The sequence below is a fragment of the Oryzias latipes genome, chromosome 15 (genome assembly GCF_002234675.1).
Source record: "Oryzias latipes chromosome 15, ASM223467v1".
Lineage (NCBI taxonomy): Eukaryota > Metazoa > Chordata > Actinopteri > Beloniformes > Adrianichthyidae > Oryzias > Oryzias latipes.
The window spans coordinates 19699589-19717904 of record NC_019873.2 but is presented as its reverse complement, the minus strand read 5'-3'; the positions used below and the strand labels follow the sequence as shown (position 1 = coordinate 19717904).

General features: G+C 35.8%; 1 protein-coding gene across 1 annotated transcript in view; it reads right to left on the bottom strand.

Annotated features, from left to right (window-relative positions):
• Positions 1-18316, bottom strand: part of LOC101170785 (VPS10 domain-containing receptor SorCS1) — a 64128-nt gene that overhangs the window by 11620 nt on the left and 34192 nt on the right. The window contains exons 6-21 of the mRNA XM_023963117.1: positions 13939-14003; positions 12832-12950; positions 12406-12495; positions 11923-12102; positions 10254-10400; positions 9131-9233; positions 8804-8880; positions 7910-8001; positions 7686-7793; positions 7414-7531; positions 6234-6367; positions 5345-5458; positions 4673-4844; positions 2285-2471; positions 1679-1812; positions 1482-1605 (exon numbers count right to left, since the gene is read on the bottom strand). Of these exons, the coding sequence (XP_023818885.1) occupies positions 1482-1605; positions 1679-1812; positions 2285-2471; positions 4673-4844; positions 5345-5458; positions 6234-6367; positions 7414-7531; positions 7686-7793; positions 7910-8001; positions 8804-8880; positions 9131-9233; positions 10254-10400; positions 11923-12102; positions 12406-12495; positions 12832-12950; positions 13939-14003 (1964 nt within the window). The remainder of the gene's footprint in view (positions 1-1481; positions 1606-1678; positions 1813-2284; positions 2472-4672; positions 4845-5344; positions 5459-6233; positions 6368-7413; positions 7532-7685; positions 7794-7909; positions 8002-8803; positions 8881-9130; positions 9234-10253; positions 10401-11922; positions 12103-12405; positions 12496-12831; positions 12951-13938; positions 14004-18316) is intronic.

Sequence of the window (18316 nt, the reverse complement as noted above, 5' to 3'; positions counted from 1 at the left end):
GTTAAAGAAAAATAAATCTAAATCTCTGATGCATGAAACTAAAGGCTCTGGCTGCCTCCTGTTACCACCAGCAGATGGCTACTGCAGCATGCAGCCAGATATCTAGACATGTTCTTGGTAATGATCTAATTTTTCTGTTACTTTACTAAAGGATCCTCTTGAGCAAAAATTATTACCCACATTTCCAAATTTGTTCTGTTTATATTGCTTAAAAAATTCTGTAGAAGTTGATATTAACTATATTGGTCTATAGTGGGTGTAATACATTTATTTTTCAACTTCACAAACAGAAGCTACATTTAAAGGTAGGTGGTTTAGTATTGTTTTGTAAGAACATTATTGCTAATTATGTTAGAAAATATGTAAGGACCTGCTAAATGAGTTAAATTATTTAGGTTTGATCTTTCACCAAGCTTTTCTGCTGTTTCTATTCAGATAATTTCACCATGTAAAAATAAATAAATAAATAACTTGCTGTCCAATAAAGTTGCTCCCATCTTTGTTATTCCCTGTATGTCTATTGATGCAAAAATGCATCAATTAAACCACTTTGGCTCCGAAATTACCTTAATTTAGCATCTGCTTTTTCACAGCTGGAAATAAATTCAGGTGTCAAGGGGTTAATATTTGATCTAAGCAGGATTTCCCGATCGAGTTAGGAAGTGGAAAGAGCTCAGGTCCTGTGGCCGCAAAGCAAGCTCAGAGCATCATCCCTCCACCACCGTGCTTCACTGATGTTTTTTGGTTTTTTAAATAAAAAAATGATGCTGAGGTTTAAGAAAAAAAATATATTCTGGTCTCATCTGTTACTGCCCAATTTCAATTATCTTGCTGTAAAGCTCAATTTTTTATTTTGGTTGTTCTTGATTGGAGCCTTTGGGTCTTTTGCGTTAAAAGTTTCACAGCCTGACCTTGAGCCAAATTTGAAATGCTCCCAGAAAGGATACCCACGAGTGTTTTCACTATAAAATTTGGGTTTTCGTTCTTAAGAACAGTATCAAGGTCCTTGGATGATTCATGTGCTGCTAAAACGTTAATGCTGATAAAAAATCCATTTAAAAAAAGCTTAAGACTAATTGCATATTTTAGGAACAATTTACCTTTGACTCAAACTTCAATGTAAAACAACACAGTATGTTATGGTGTAAATTCCGTTATCTGTATTCTTCCTTAATCTTAAGACATTTTCTAACTAGTTTCTAATTGCAAAGATTATTTCTTCTTAATGCAATTGTACATTTTTTGACCAGCATTGTTAACTGATAACAATGCTGCCAGCAGGCTGATGCCCAGTTTACAGACAACATGCAGGCGAGGGGTATTTTTGTAAATCTTCTGCTCATTACTTATTCAGAAGCTGGAGTGTCAACATCCATTAATTCAAGAAAAATCCTAAAATAAATACGTGTGTTGTGAACAAATAAATACAAGATATATTCAATTAATACAAACAATTCTGTGTTTAATAAAATAATTAATACCATAAACTGCTACCATCCTTTGGTCCTGATGGACAGCATTTCCAGCTAGAGCCTGAACGGTTACACTGTGATAGCCTTCTTTGGAGAAAGCAAAGGAAACGGCTCCATCGAGGGTCACAATTGGCTGAAATGCAGACAGACACCATTGTTTTTATAATGTCCCGTAGAGGATGAATGGCGTTGAACTGTGTACCTACCTCAGTTTTGTTGTCAAACCACCAGAAATACGTGATCGTTCCCACGTTAGCGGGATGCAACACTGTCGTGAAATTTACTGCTCTGTTCTTGACCACCACCAAAGGAGCCATGAGCTCCACCTGCTCCAGCTGACCTTAAGAGTAAAAACAAAACCAGCAAAGTCATTCCTTTTATTACACACCATGTTTAAGACTTAAGCTTGGGCTTTGTTCGTATTCGTATTTTTTGGCCCAACAAGCAGCTTTTAGAACACAGTGTGCACCCGGACAGAGGCTATTTGCTCTGCCGCAGTGCTTTGACAAGAGTCTGTTGATGCTTTCACGACCTAGACATAAAATTTTTATCAATGGAATCCATTATAATGCCTTGTATTTGAGTTGAGTCATGGTGCACTCTTCTAAGGTAATATAAGACCACAAACATTTATATTTTATTTACGCCTAGGATGAGTAGAAATACATTTTGCATTTCTTTTTTATACAATGAATATTTGCATATAGTGGAGTAATTTTAAGCATTTACTTGGTCAAAACACACAGTTCTGAATGGTTATAAATAGCTTTTTTTAAGGGAAAGGAATTCCTGCACAGCCCTGCAGTACTTACAGGACACATGGAGGTAGAGGATGACTCTATCTGAACCCAGGTTATTGCTCGCTGTAGCTGAAACTTGGTAAATCCCCACTTTACTGTAGATATGCTTGACTCCATCATCGATGGAGCTTATATTAACGTAGGATATTGCCGTTCCGTCACCAAAGTCCACTGTTACACTTGTCATGGAGCCAAGACCCTTTGAAGAAGAAAACAAAACTGTCATTCACAAAGTAACCACAGTTGTTTCTCAGTGTCTTTGCTGACTCACAGCAAAATGCACTTTTCATAATAGCTACAAGAAGCAGGTCCTGCCGTAAATCTTGTCAGCGCAGATTTTTTTGATTTACCAGACCTCAAGCCTCCCCGCTTAGTTACTGACAGCACCTTGATATACAGTGCATTAAAGAAAAACATGCAATGTACAAATATCTGGCTATAAAGCATGCTGGCGTACGGAGGATGGAGGACAGTTCACTGTGAAGGCATAGGTTAAAGCCACTAAAAGGCACCCTGTGGAGATTTTCCTTAAAAATTGGCTTTTTGGATCAATGATGGTGCTTGTTAAAGATCTAATAGCCCTTTTTTTTTCTTTTCAGTTTGCCTAAGTGTGTTTCCCCTAAATCTTTCTGATTTAGAGGAAACATGACAACCTTTTTTTCAGATTTAGGCAAATCTCAAATGATTTATTCTTTTTTATTTTGTTGCAGTAGCACATCTTGAAATGCTGTGATACTAACAGGATGCTGTAATCCTGGGAAAAAATATAATGTAATCTGCAGTAGATCTAGACTGTAACTTTGAAGCTACAAACACACTGGGAATCTGACTTAGGTTCAAGAACGTGCTAAACGCAGGTTCTTGAATGTGCATTTGGCCCAAGGTGTTCACACTGGACCATAGACACAAGCTGGAAGGGTTTCTTCTTCTACTATTTACTAGCGCATGTCTGTCACAGTTGGTAGAGGCTTGGTGCGAAATGTTGAAGCAGTGCAAATCTTGTGAATCTTGCTCCAGGCTTTCCCTGTCATAGATCTATTCCAAAACATGAAAGACATAATAATTCTGGCCGGGCACAAACCATAATTATTAAATTTACCTCCATAATTTGACACTTCCAAGAATAAAAAGAGACGCCATTTATGCATCACAAAGTCCAGCTAAGGACAAATGCTGCAAACTAGCCAAGGCTGAAAGCATTATTATCTGCTGTTCGTATATGTCTATATTTTTATATCTGTCCTTATTCAATAGATAAATTTAAATTAAAATTCACTACCAAATCCGAGTCCCTGATTAGTTCAAATTCAACTGATTTAACTATTGACGCATGTTCAATGGCCACTCATTTTGGACGTAGAGTCCGAAAACGATTAAACACAATTTTTATGTTGAAACTACCATGAGCCTGCAACGTGTATTTACATAGACGTTTCATTGAAAGTGGTCGTACCAAGGGCAGTGTAAACCTAGCTTAAGTGTCGTCCAACAGGACTTTATTTAGAAAGTGGTTTTTACTCTTGGATTTATTTCAGAATATGTAAATTCACCTTTTTATTTAAACTCAATAACATCGATCAAGTTTCATGTTTAAAAATCTTATTTGGGCACAGTCAGTGAGTCAAATACTTGTGGAAAAGCCAAAAAGGTTGTTTTTTTTGTTTGTAGAAAAGTACTTTTCTACAAAGCAACGTACTTTGATCAAAAGTCAAATCTACAATGGCACAAATCATGAAGAAAGCAGCCAACAACATCACGACCACACAAGACTACAAAGGGGGACAATTATTAAAAGATGCGCTTGACAAAATTCTAAATTAATAGTATTCAAATACAATATAAAAAAGGCAGATTTGGTGTTTTAAATTGCCGGGAAAGACTGTGAAACACTATGGGGGAGGATTTCAAACAATGTCTAATTTTTCAGCACTTTAAACCAAAATTTCAAACAGTTCCTTTTCAAAAAATATAAAAATGAAACATAATTCAACCTGGTGCTTTAATTAAAATCATTGTCAATGTGTTTTGGCTTTATTATGTGACTGAAAAGCATTTGGTTGTTTCGATCACTGACCGGGGGTTGATGGAGAAAATAAAATAAAATAAAATATTAACACTAAATAATAAGTATGTGTAGTATTTATTTAAATGAATTGATTTCATTGAGAACTTGGAAGGTGGATAATTTAAAAAAAGCCTCTTACCATTTGCCGTTTTAAATATTTCAAAAAACCTCCAACTGTTTGTAATTGTAATCTTTTATAATTCTTTTCCAACATTAATGCTTCAAATGAACAATTGTTTTATTAATTGCGCACATATTTGTGCTTTTTTTTGTCTCAGCCCTATTGGGCAATTTTCTTTTTTTTAATTTCAATTTATGTCTGAAGACATGATTACCTCTTCTAGAAAGACTAAGAAGGTCACGTTGCTCCCCAGAGTTGCTACAAGTGTTCCTTCGCTGGTGAAGAGCTGCAGACCTTTGGGGGCCTGACTGGGACACTTCTCCTGCCTGGGGCTGTACTTTGAAAGACTTGCTCCGGTGCACTTGTTGGAAAGAGCTTTTCGGTATCTGGGAATAAATTGGCAAGAGGCGCGAGAGGATAATTACTCTGCATGGAGCACACGCACTTTCACAGAAAAGGGAAAGATGAACTAAATTTCTTTCTAAACAGTTTTGCTTCAAATGATACACAACTCGAGCAACACAAATATGATCATCAGCGCTGCTCTGAAACACCTGTAATCACAAAAAAAAGCAATTTTTTTCCCCACCCATTTCTATAAAACACTGATTACTGTAACTTGTTCTTTTCTTCACATAGTTCTTCCTCACTAAGCTGCATCTGTTATTAGGATATTCTCTTTTTGTTCCCCCAATTCCCACTTTCAAATTCAAGCTGTGAGCTTTTTTTACTTGAAATTAGCAGAGCTTACGCCACTTTCTTTTATTTCTCTACATTGAGCAGTTTTGAAGGTTCCCCTAGGTGAGACAAATGCAAAGTTTCCCTTTCAAATATATTGTTTTGGCTTTTTTTTTTTGTTTCTGCACAAAGGAAAAATCAGGCATACCCCGTCGTATTGAGGAAGGTGTCCCCTGTTGTGCAGTCAGGAGATGTTGCTGAAGGAACAAACCAGAAAGCCGGAGCACAGCTTCCATCGACCTGCCTCTCAAACCCATAGTCACTTTTAGAGATAGGGAAAGAAAAAGAAAAAAAGACAACTAAGAGCATAGGTTAGGCAGCCATTCACTATGGCTTAAAGCTAAAATATCACGTTCAGATGGCATTATTACATAAAGAAACCGACAGAAGAAAATTCTCACACAAAAGCCTTGTAAATTTGGGTTTTGATGTTTTATGTATCAGATGTTTTAAGTATTGATTGATTGTGTTTACCAAAAAAAGCATAATTATACCCTGGAAAAGCCCAAACGATCAATCATATTTCTTTCATTGAGACAGGGAAGCACAACCTCAGGAGCTAGAAGACTTGCAGGGAAAAAAAAAAAGTTAGTAATAATCTTAAAATCATATTTGGAATTCAGTTAAACTGGGAATTTCAAGCAACGCTCAGTAAACACAGAATCTCTTTAACTTTTTAAAAAAGTTAAAAAAAATAGATTCAAGAAATTATTTCAGCTGTAATCTTCAGTCAGTTCACCTTTTTAAAAAATATATGTACATATTTTCTTGGGGTCCAGCAGCTTTACAAAAGCTCCCTTTTCCATAACACTGATGAATAAAACACAAGTCTTTAGTAAAAAAAGGGTCTCTTGAGTCTTTAATAGGGTTAAACCTTTCAGAATTTCTAACTTTAATGAAATAAAACTAATGTTTTTCCCAACCGTAACTTCTTTAATTTTAGCCCGTTTTTGATTCAGCTCTAGGCCCCCACCTTTACTAACTGATTTAGATTTAATGAGGAGAAACAAGAACAACAACAGAAAGAGGAAACTTACCACTCAAAGTCCGCTTCTGTGCACAGGCAGGAGTCGGACATCTGGGAAATAAATTGATCTCCGGCCTTGACACATTGAACGTTCGCTCTCAGTTTTTGAAAGAATCTCTTCATTCCCATGATGCACACTTCCCCCTGTGATAAATAATGCAATATTAACCTTGAGCTTCTTTATATTTTTGTTATACTTCTGAATATTTATTTTTTCCATAATACAATGCAGTAGAAACAAAAGACAGTTTGACCAAATCTGTTTATTTGACAAAGATATCATTGTTTTTGTGGGGGCTTTAAATTCTAGGTGGTTCAGATGTAAACCAAATTCATAATTATTATAACACGTCACACTGTAAAACTTAGATTTACTAAAGTACCGAACACTGAAATGAATACTGTTGTAACTTTTATGAAAGCTGTAAAGTAACGACAAAGTATTCCAAATCAAATAAACTAGATAAATCAATTTTCAGTAAGGATAAGCAGCAATAAAATTAAAGTTTTAATATTATTGTGTTCAAAAAATATTAAAAAAACAGCAGCTAGAAATTGCACTTAAATTATTTACCAAAGATACAGTTTTGGAAATCTGTTATTTTTCCAAACACCCACAATGAAATTAAGACCTTGTTATAAATCAGGTTTTCATTTTTCCTCTTGAGAAATGCAACACAGTCAGAAAGTTGAGGCTTGAAGATACAGAAAAGGTCGCTTTAATGACCTTTTAAATGCAACAGTCTATGTTTGTACTTTGGAGTTTTCAAAAGAATGGCAGGCAAAGCCCTCAGCTGTCAGGCTCCTCTCATGTGGAACCAGCTTCCAGCCTGGGTTCAGCAAACAGACCACCTCTCTGCCTTTAAGATGAGACGTAAACCTTTTTCACGTAAACCGAACTGAGCATCAACTGCATTTTGCATGCACCAGGCCGCAATTAATTGGATTAAGATGCATCAGCAATAAAGAAAAAAAATGTTCATTAACTTCAAAGTGAGCTCATGAATTCAGGATGCAAACAAACGATTTGATCTCTTGTGACCACACCATCTCTGCTATGTTTCATTGACTTAACATTAAAATGTCATTTCACAAAGTTCTTTTTTTGTATCCATTGAGGGAGATAAAAAAATAGAGTGTTATATCAATAGATTTCACCTAATTACTTAGGTAAGCAATATAATAACTACCTGGTTGTGTAACTGCCATGTGACATAGTCTTCGGATCCACACCGACGTTGGAAAATGGAGCGAAAGTCGATTTTGACAAGCTGCCACTCAGCCCTGTGACTGAAATGACCAAATATTCTGCAAAAAACATGTCAAAAAAACAAGGTCAGGTATTGAGTATGTGGAGCAGACACTTCAAAGTCTCCATAACAGTAACCTATAATTAGTCAGCCTAGTAATTAACAACCTGTAAACATGTCCTGTTTGTTTTTAGACCCCCCTGATGTCTTACGTCATAATGAGGATGTCTTCTCCAGGCTCTCCAAGCACTCCATCGACATACAGGGGAGAGGAGGTGAAGCTATACTTGTCCCAGTTTCCGCCCTCGTCAAAACTCAGCCTGAGGAGGGGGGGGGGCATCACAAATAAAACTCAAGATCAGTGAGGAGAGCCTTTGCAAGATGACAGCTTTACTTTGTTTCTTTTGAGAGACTGGATTCCTGCAGAAACACTCACCAAATATGTCTAATTGGCAGAGGGGTGTGTCTGATGGCCACCAGGGCCCCCCCTTGATTCAGGAAAAACACACTGTACTCTTCCTGAAAAACCTGGAGACACATTCAGCTTTGCTTTACATTACAGATTCCACAGAATACAAACACTGGAGACAACATTTGGACTGTGTAATAATGAAAATTTATCTGTCACATTGAATTCTGCAATCTTTTGACTTTGAGAGTTAAGGATTAGAAATGCACAACAATGCCTGTCAAACCTAAACTCTTTATTGCTTCAAACGTGACTCAAACGTTGGCTGCAGCAACAAAGGCGGAGACTGGAGTGGTTTGAGGATCTGTGTCTTTGGGTTGTTTCTTCTAGATTCATTCTGAAGGTTAGTTTATATTAATTACTGTGTTTTTCTGATTTTAAGTTCTTTTCTTCAGTTATTGAGGTTCTGTTCCTGCTCCCACCTCCCTCCCCAACACATGATTATAGATTTTAATTACCACAACTGCAACTGGTTTGTAATTAAACCCACAGTAGCACATGTTTAAGTTTGTTGGTTTACTTAAAGAATTCTGTTTCCAGGCATGTTTTCTTCTACCTTATATAGAAGAAGAAAAAACTATTTGAGATAATCCATTTTCCTATATGGCCACAAAAGAAATATGATCTTTATATTCTGGGGGGGTTTCCAACCCTCCTCCAAGCCATCTCCTCCCACTTGGTCTCTTTGAGAAAAATTGAAAATCCGTCCTTTTTTGGGAGAGGTTACTGCTTTATGACCATGTATGCAATTATTACAGAGACAGGGGACCATTCTCATAAAACGAATGCATTCTAAAAGGGCATTTTCAGAAGAGTAGGAAAGAAGTATTAGAATATGAACTTGCAGTTTTCAAACAGTACCTCTTTCCAGGTGTTTCCAGCATCAGATGTAATGAAAATGCTGACATTGGTATTGATCAGCTCAGGTCCAACCACACCTGAACACAAATAAAAGACAAATATCTACATTTTTTGTTTTAATTAAGCCACATAGACACTACCAAGCATATAATATGTTCTGGATGTGCAGAAATGCCATGACTGTCTTAGCTAAGTAAAGGATGGCGCTGGAAAAAGGAGCACAGAAGCCAATCTCAGAGCACCGAGGGATACGATCAAAGACCAATAACAAGACAAAGACTCAACACAAGCATGAATATGTAAATTACCATGCAGATCAAATCTCACCTGACGCTATTATAACTCCTGGAGCTGAATCTTTACTGACAATATTTCCCGAGGCGTAAGGGTTTTCCGAAACATGAAGGTGCAGATGCAGCGAACAGTAGGGCTGGCAAACAAAGGAAAGATTAGCCAGGATTCAAAAAAGGAAGACGTAAATACAGACCTGATCAGAAAATAAATACATTACAAAAGATGTCAATGAAAAGTTCAAGAATTGAATATTGGCAACAAGTTTGCACAGTTTTAAAGATTTGCAATTACTAGTGAGAAAAGAAAACCAAGAAGTGAATATCACATATGATTTTAATGTACAATTTGAGTTATATATTGTTTTGCCGGTTTAAAGCCATCACTTAACCAAATATAGGTGCAATATATGTATTTTGACACTTAATATATATATGTATATATATATATATAAATATATTTTTTTAATTTAAGTATCTCATATACAAACATCAATCATAATAAAGTGGAACAAAGCAGGTTATATTTTGTTACTTTACACAGCTGTTCTTAAAAGCTCTGGATTTAACATACAAGGTGAAAGCTGTGTGAAAGCTTCTTTTTAGAAAATGTGAAAAAAGCTGCTAAATTATTTTTTATGACACTTTCCCGTTTGCAGGCTTAGATTAAATGCTTTTTGAAATTTCAACCATCAATGACTGCCTGCGTAAGAACATGTAAATGTATTTTATTTAAAACCAATTTTTTTAATTGGTTGTATTGGTCAGATAAAGCCATATGCAGCAACATACGAACATTTTCCATTTGAATGCATAAAAAGTTCATAAGCAGAAAGCGTAACGTATAGTGATGGACCTAAATGGGAAAATGAAAAAAATAAATAAAAAGGAAATGAAAACAGAAAAAGGAATGCTCTATATCTGCAGTATTTTTAAACATAAAAGCCTTTAAACTGTGTAGATTTGGTTTGGAAAACCAGACAGAAAGCATCCTAAATAGCATGAAAGTATGGACACATTCAGAACTGCGTTGCTATGATACAGATTTATTCACTCTCTTTGACCATGGTACAGTATGTCAAGACTCAGTGCAGTACTTTTGAGAGCAGATAATGGAAATCCAAATAACCACATGTATCTCTTGTCAGTGGCCCACTTACTTGTTCACAATAGACCTTGTTTCCTTGGAGATCGGTTGCTGGAGCCTGAAGAAGACGCCAGTCTCTTCCCTTGTTGTATGTGATATAAGTTTTCACTTGGTTCTCAACAAGTTTATTTGACAGGAACACCCCTTTAATCCCGGCAACCTGCAAACATGAGAGGCAGGGAGCAGTGAAAAGAAAAATAACAACAACAACAAAAAAAAAGAAAAATGGGAGAGTGGGGTGTGGGGAGAACTGAATTATTCAAACTTAAATAAAGCTGAAGGGTGAGATCGGAGAAGGAAGAGGAGATGTCTGAGAGTGATAACTTTTCTGACATGAAGCACTATTTTGGACCATCTGTAGGACTGTAGAATCAAAACAACATATGGCACAGCCCTGAGATATTTCTTCCTTTTTATACTTGTGTGCAGAGATGCAAACCCAAAAGCAGCGATCGCTCGAATTTATTTTTCTCCTCCAACTCTACAAATTTTGGTCAAAAATAAAACAGACAAAAGACCATTTAAAAAGCATGAGCATGGACAGAGGTCATTCCTACCCCTGCTGGTAGCAATCCAAGGTGTGTGTGTGTGTCTAACAACGTGATCTTTCACTGCTGGCTGAAGATGAGGTTAACACAGAGTGATGCATATGTGTACAGTCACTGCATCCACATAGCAGATCTGTCAGCACACATAGATGCTCAGCTAAGGCTGAAATGCTTGCAGTGTTACTGTGGTTTTTAAGTCAAGGTTTTTTTCCCCCAAAAAAACTGAACTTCCCTTACATTTTCCTCTGCTGCTCTGCTGCTGCATTAAAATCCAAATACAAGCAACCTTAAAGAGAATGTGAGAATAACAAGGCAGAATAAATCCTGTGTGTCTGCTCTGTTCAATTCAATACAGCTGATGGCACAAGTAGAAAGACATTGAAGGAGAAAACTATCAGGGAAGTTGTGGTATTTTCTTTGCCCTGGATCCCACTCAAAACTGTCATTTTTGTTCATCTAAATCAAATGTATTACCAACATCCAGCATTCAATTAAAAAGCAGTTTTCAGTAAACGGATAAAATCGTAAACTTTAAAAGATTTTTCAAATCCCATTTTGCACTGCAGTGACCCTTTTTCACCCTCAATATGACCTTTTGGGTTGCACCACTACAAGTTTCAATTCCTTTAGAAGTTTTTTGATAACTTAGTCTTACTACATTCCAGGGTTTCATATTGTTCCAAAAGCCATTTTTGACACAAACTGACCAAGTTAATTAAACCACAGCAACAATAAACTTCACAACAATTAGAATCGTTTTTGTTTTTTGTTTTTTTTAATCATAATAATATAGTCTAAGTTTGAATTTGCTTTAGCATCAAGACAAATTAGGAACAGTAACCCGCTGGGATCAGAAGGATAAAACGGGCAATGCTCAAAAATAAATAAGCACGAGGTGTAAAATAGTTGTCAAAATTACAAATTATTTTTTGTTTTTATGGCCAGCTGACAAACTAAAAGTTAATTAACTGTAAAACAGTGGATAAAACTCAAAGGTTCAAACCAATTACTCGATCTTCAACAAGAATCTGATGACAAACATTGGAAGTTGTGGACATTTTCAAATGAGCAATGACAGACGGTCCAGTTTGGTTTTCCTGATTTATGTCAAACATGAGTGCCGTTCCTGCCTACCTCATAGAGGTCTATCATGACGTTGTCCTCGGGTCCTCCACTGCTCACTACGTCCTCCAGCATCAGCATGAAGAACAGCCCTCTGGACTCAGACATGTACAGGTTATAGGAATCGTTCTGATGCCAGTCCTGAATCGCCGCCACCACTTGGTTATCGTCCGTGCTGATTATCTGCAGATCCTGAACACATGCTTCTCATGAGTTTGAAGTTCGTTGGGGACAAAGTAGCTGAACTGATGATTCATTTAAAAAATGTTTAAAAAATAAATAAATACCCATGAATTGAAAAAGTATGAATTCTTTGTTAAAAGGTTGCTACACTGAATAAATGAAGAGAAACTCTACATATAGCTAAGTCTATGTCTAAAAACAATTTTTAGGATGAATATGAAACATTTCTTTTCATTCAGGATCTACTAATGATTACTTTGAAAAAAAAAAAAAAAAGAAAAAAAAATGCAACACTGAAAAACAAACTTTTACCTTGGGAAGAGCGTATTTAGGGAGCTTCATTGGGTAGAAAGCATTTCTTTTATATGACACATAATGGACAGACTGACCACCTACTGATACCTACAAATAAAAAAAAGAGGTTTTGTTGCACAGAAGATCTAAGACAAATATTTTCAAACAATCCTGCATGGAATGATTGACAGAAGCATGAACTCGAACAGTTTAAAGCACAAAAAAAGGGGAAAAAAACAATACTAAATGGGATGTGTGTTGCAGGAGAATGTAGCTGTTGTAATAAAGCAGTGATTTCATTTTGAGCCCATCCTTTTCCAGCATAATGACCCCTTTTAGTTAATGAAAAGCACAACACTGCATTAAGATTCAGCCAAACGCGTCAACTTTACAGCTTTTAATTGTCTCTTAATGAAGCCAGATCCACAAGCAATAAAAACCCACCTGGATGAAAACGTATTCATCCTGAACTACGAGGGAGTTCGGGATGATAAATCCAGGGAAAGGCTTGCCCTTGTTTCCGTCAGAGCAGTTCTGGAGTTTGCAAGTTACATACTGTGACCCTGCAGGAAAGAAAGGAGATGAGAGCTTTAAAACGACTAGCACAATGCCGGCTAGTCTGCAATCAAGGCTTTTCACAGCTTCTATGCTCATAGCAAAACCTGGAACACGAGAGGAAGATTGTGAAGGTCAATCTTTATTCTAACTAATAGACAAAGTAGAGAAAGCTGCCCTTGTGCATTAATGTCAGCCAAGTAAAGAAGTTAATGCCTTCTCTCTGAAAGGGATACTGCATCAACACACAAGAGATTAAAAAAAGCTTTAACTATAAAAGTGAAAAAACAAGAGTTGAACTATGTGTCGTGATTTAATCAGATTTGTATAATTCCAAGTAACCCATTATTGATACACACATTTCTGAAACCTCTAACTCTTTAGCAACATCCATTCTTTTTCTTGTTTTTATTCTTGTATTTTTACCCTGTAGTTCATCATTATTCCACTAGAGGCAGTAGAAGGGCTTTTCCTGCTCATTTCAAAAGAGTGCCTCCATAAAATCTCAAAAAGTCTTTTGGTGGGAAAAGTTTACCTACTTTTAAAAACTTTATGGAGAGAATAACTCAAGTTATTCTTTTTTTTTTCCAGTGACAATCGCTGTATTGAATTAAAAAGAAACGCTAATGAATTATTTATAATAGAGTTACACCATGTCTAAAAAGTGTGTATCAATTTTAGACAGTGGGTAAAAAAGGTGTGAGGGGAGGGTTCCTGAACACTCGTGTAAATATTACCCAACATATCATTAGTGATAATATATATATATATATATATATATATATATATATATATATATAAAATCACTTAAAAAATGTATTGCAAAAAAAATGATGTGGTTCCGAAGGGTTTATTAAAGCATCTTAAATCCAAAACTGTTGAATTTTCTGTCAATTCTTGTAGCAAATGTAGTTCGCTTTAAATGGTTATTTTTAATAGGGACCTTATTCTATGTTTCCAGTGTGCAAAGGTAGAAGACATGCCATTCTGACTCACGTCCATCAGAAACTTGGATCTCCAGGTGAATCAGTCCTTGCTCTTTGTCCAAACCTAGCCTGGACCTGAAACATGACACATCCAAGAAAAATGTTCCACTTAGGACAACAGTTTGTTTTCTCTTAGGAATTAATCAATATTGAATGTATAAAACCCTGTTATGGCTTTGTCTTCACTACTGACACAGATTTCACTTTTGATGAAAACCATTGCTAGGACTTTATGTCAACTAAATCATGTGACCGACTCTAAACTGCCTATATAGAATAGAAGCTTGCTGATCTTTACTTCAGCCATCCATCATCAAGTGTACATATTAAACTGCACATCACACTTTAAAACAAAACAAAAAACGTTCTCCAAAGGGATAGAGAGTACATGCATTAGCTGTGATGGTTAGATTTAGTTCAACCATGGTCAACCTTGTTTACAAGTGTGATAAGGACTGTAATTGTTTTGTTCACAGGTAATGTTTTTATTAATGGTTTATTAATTTATTAATTAAAAGGCAGTAGTAGAAAGTAAGAGCATATATGTTGATGTTTATACTCATGAGATCCTTAATTCACATTAAAAATTGCAGGATTTCTTCTCCCCCTTTATTGCGTTCCTTCATGTCTCTACTTAGGAGGGGATTAGGGCGGCCGTGGTGCAGCGGTAGGGCGGTCGACCCATAATCGTAAGATTGCAGGTTCGATTCCCGCTTTGCACGCCCATGAGTTGAAGTGTCCTTGGGCAAGACACTGAACCCCACCTTGCCTCTGGTGGTAGGCGGGCGCCCGTGTTTGGCAGCGGAGCGGCCACCAGTGTGTGAATGTGTGTGTGACTGTAAAGCGCTTTGTCCTTGTAGGAAGAAAGGCGCTATATAAGTATACGCCATTTACCATTGAAGAACTGTTTTTCCTGATTTGTTTATGGAATTCTGCTGTTTTTGTTAAGTATTTTTTATAATATTAAGATTAAAAATCACTTCATCATAGATCAATCGATTAATACAATCAATTATGATTTTATTATTAATATTATTTTTAATACAGAAGCTGAACCTTAACGATTTTCCCTTACCGATTAATTGTTTGGCCTAGCGACCTGTTGTAAGGAAAGAAAGAGGAGTTTGGGACCATCTATTCCCCCCCGATCGTGCTTTGATTATGGTTAGAGCCTACCAGCAGTAATGTTTTGGCCAACTGGACCACATACAAAATAATGTTGATCAATCGGTTTTTAAAAAAAAAAGAAAAGAAAAACGGTATAAAAAAATCAAATTTTCTGTCTTTTATGGTGGCAAATTTGTCCCAAACTAACTTGGTAAGTTAAAGTTAGGTGTTAGTTAGATGCTTACATACGTGGAAAAAAAATGGTCTCTTTAACTCGTGAATAAACAGCCCCCTGGTGTGACTGTTTTCCTCCATTAAATATTTAAGTAAAAAAGAAAATACTCTCCTCCAGTGGAGTTCCTCGATGTGTGAATGCCCTTGTAAAGACAGAGAGCTTCACAATTTCATATTAATTAAACTCCAAAACATGAGGGCCAAGTCATTTTCATTGGGAAGCAAGAGATTTTTTTGTGGCTTTTTCCTTCTAATGAATTTTTTGCAAATGCTTTTTATTATATTTTTTGTTTTAAATTTTTTAGTGAATATGAACTTAAAAAGTTACCATTCTGTAGTAGGTCAGTGTTAAGAGTTTCTGCAATTTCTCAGAGCTCGTGACAGTCTGAGTTGGCGCCCAACCTTACATTCTGACACTTTACCTCCTTTCATGACTACCAGTTATCTTCAGCTTTTTCTTTTGAACTTCAAAGTAATCATGGATTCAATATTAGTAATCATACTGCTCCCAGATTTAATGATCACACCTGCTACTATGACATTTTTTACGTGAAACTTTATCAGGACACCAGCAGGCCGAAAAAACCTGCATACAGATGCTTTCATTTGCCAGTTATCGATGAATCAGACAGGCAGTCTTGAAGAATCTTGCTTTTATCTTTAAAAACACATGTTGATCTACATTTGAACTTGTTTCAGCTCAACTCAATTTACCACAAAAAGGTAAGATACTAATCAATATTCAAATGTTACTACCAAAAACAACCTTGGTTAAAAAAAAAAAAAAAAAAAAATCATATAACTAGTCACTCAAACTGAACAAAAATTTTACTTTTCATAAAATAAATGATCAATTCTTACAATAAACCTAACAGAAAAAGCCTAAAATAAAAAAAATAAACTCAAGAAATGACTGAAAACTGATCCACAGATAAATAGCATTTTGTTAGTGATAGTAATTTGATTTTTAGATTCTTTTCAGCACAGGATGTTTAAGTCAACACTTTAAAGCCTTTAAAAACAAAGCATTGACCTTCTTTTTCAAGTGATTTCACAATAAAAGACAATTTTTACAGAAACTGAGTTTATGATGCTAACACACGGGGAAGGATTCATCACCGTGGTAACTAAACAAAGTGTAAGGAAAGCTACTGTAGTTGTTTTCTGTTGTGCTGCATATTGCCTCAGGCTAGAACTTTGTATTATGTACCTGTTCTAATCTACATCAACATAAAAAAAAACTTGAGGCTTAAAGGCTTCTATATCATTGTGTAAAAGAAAAGGTCAGAGCATCACTACAGAACAACTAGATGTTAAACAGTAAAAAAAAATGTGAGTCCTGAAGAATGAAAGAATGCATTACATGTTATTTTCCAAAAGCAATTAGCCTGCATTAATGTTCCATACATCCAAAACTACATGCTTTTGCTTAAAACAAAAACCTTCAAAATCTTAATTCCAAAATGTTAATTAATCTCCACTATGCTTCCTTTTTCCCCTCTATTTTTTTTAAATAAAGCTACAGATAAGCATAAAATGTTAATTTTCTACAACCTACAATGAGCTTTTTCCTGTGCTGTACCTTTAGGGGTAACATTACAACCTGATCCATAGACAATGGCCTGAACAACGTTTGACCTGCGCTCTGCACTGTACATGTAGCAATTTCATTATCCTGAACTACAGATTCCTCATGGCAGCTGTTAAGTGCTAAGTCGATTCCAGTCACCACTTGTATTCATTTCAGCTGTTTTGACAGAAGATGGGTTTCTTCTCAATTTCCGTACAGTGTATCTTCTATAATGTAAAAAGCCTCATCCCGCTTCCCTCAGCATTCTGTAATTGCCTCATAGCTCCATCTTTTTTAATGGGCTTTCTGTCAAATACTTCATCCAATTCTATCTAGCAGGAGCTCATGCTCTTAAATAAGGCCTCCCAATGTTACAGTGCGTTTTTTTTTCTTAACTAACGCACTCCGGCAGAGTATGTGGAAAGACGATAGCCCCGTCTTTTTTCCAAGACAATCTCAGCAATGCAGACTTTGAAGAATTTATTTAATTACCTCTGATTTTGTGGCATGAAGAGCCAGTTCATTTTTTTGTCTTTTTCTAGAAAAGAAAAAAACATTTTTTTTAAAAAGATAGAGAACCCCAAGGTTGATTTTAGCTTTTTTAAATTTATCTATTTTTTTTTTAAAGTGCAACCAGAAAGAACTTGTAATAAAGAAAAAGGAAAATAATCGACAAAGCGTTCAGACTAGAAGAGATGACAAGAACGGACGTAAACAAAGTCCAACAGAGTTGTGTGCACAAATAGCATTGGAAAAGTCTATTTCTTTCCTACTGGCTGCTTTAAAGTACACAAGCCATTTAAAAATAAATTTCCAAAATTGGAAAAAGAAAAGACTGTTCACAACTTGTCTTGTGCAGATTTTTTTTTGTTTCATGTCATTTAAATTCAGTCTACATACATTTTGCTAATCAAGAAGTAATTTTTGCATACTTAGTATGAAAAACAAGCCTGGTCTGTGTGTGTGTTTGGTTAGGATGCCTGAATCTGAATGGATAATGAAAAATTATTGCAACAATGTTCCGTGCTCCTCAACATGATGATTCACTTACTCTAATGTTACTTAAGATTTGATATGGTTGATGTTGGCGCTCCATACAAACAATTTCCTGAGTTATCTGAATGTCTCCGAAAGTGAAGCAATGCAGAACAAAGGCAGCACTGCCGCTTGAAGCTTTTAATATTTAGCTGGAGTCTTTTTAGTTTGTATCAGTGCTTTCCATTTGACACTAAAATGATAACCAGATTATTTTTAGACACAATAACAGTGGTAGAAAAGGTAATATGTTATTTGTAACATAAATTTAGACTCCAAATTCTTCATTTAGCTCATCGACATGAGTAAGGTTTTGATATAAATACACTGCCTCAGATTCCTCTTCCTATATTAAAATCAAACAATAAAAAAAAGATATACAATTATCTCTATTTTAGACATACAATGAGGTAAAAAAAAATGTTTAGTAGGCCACTGATTG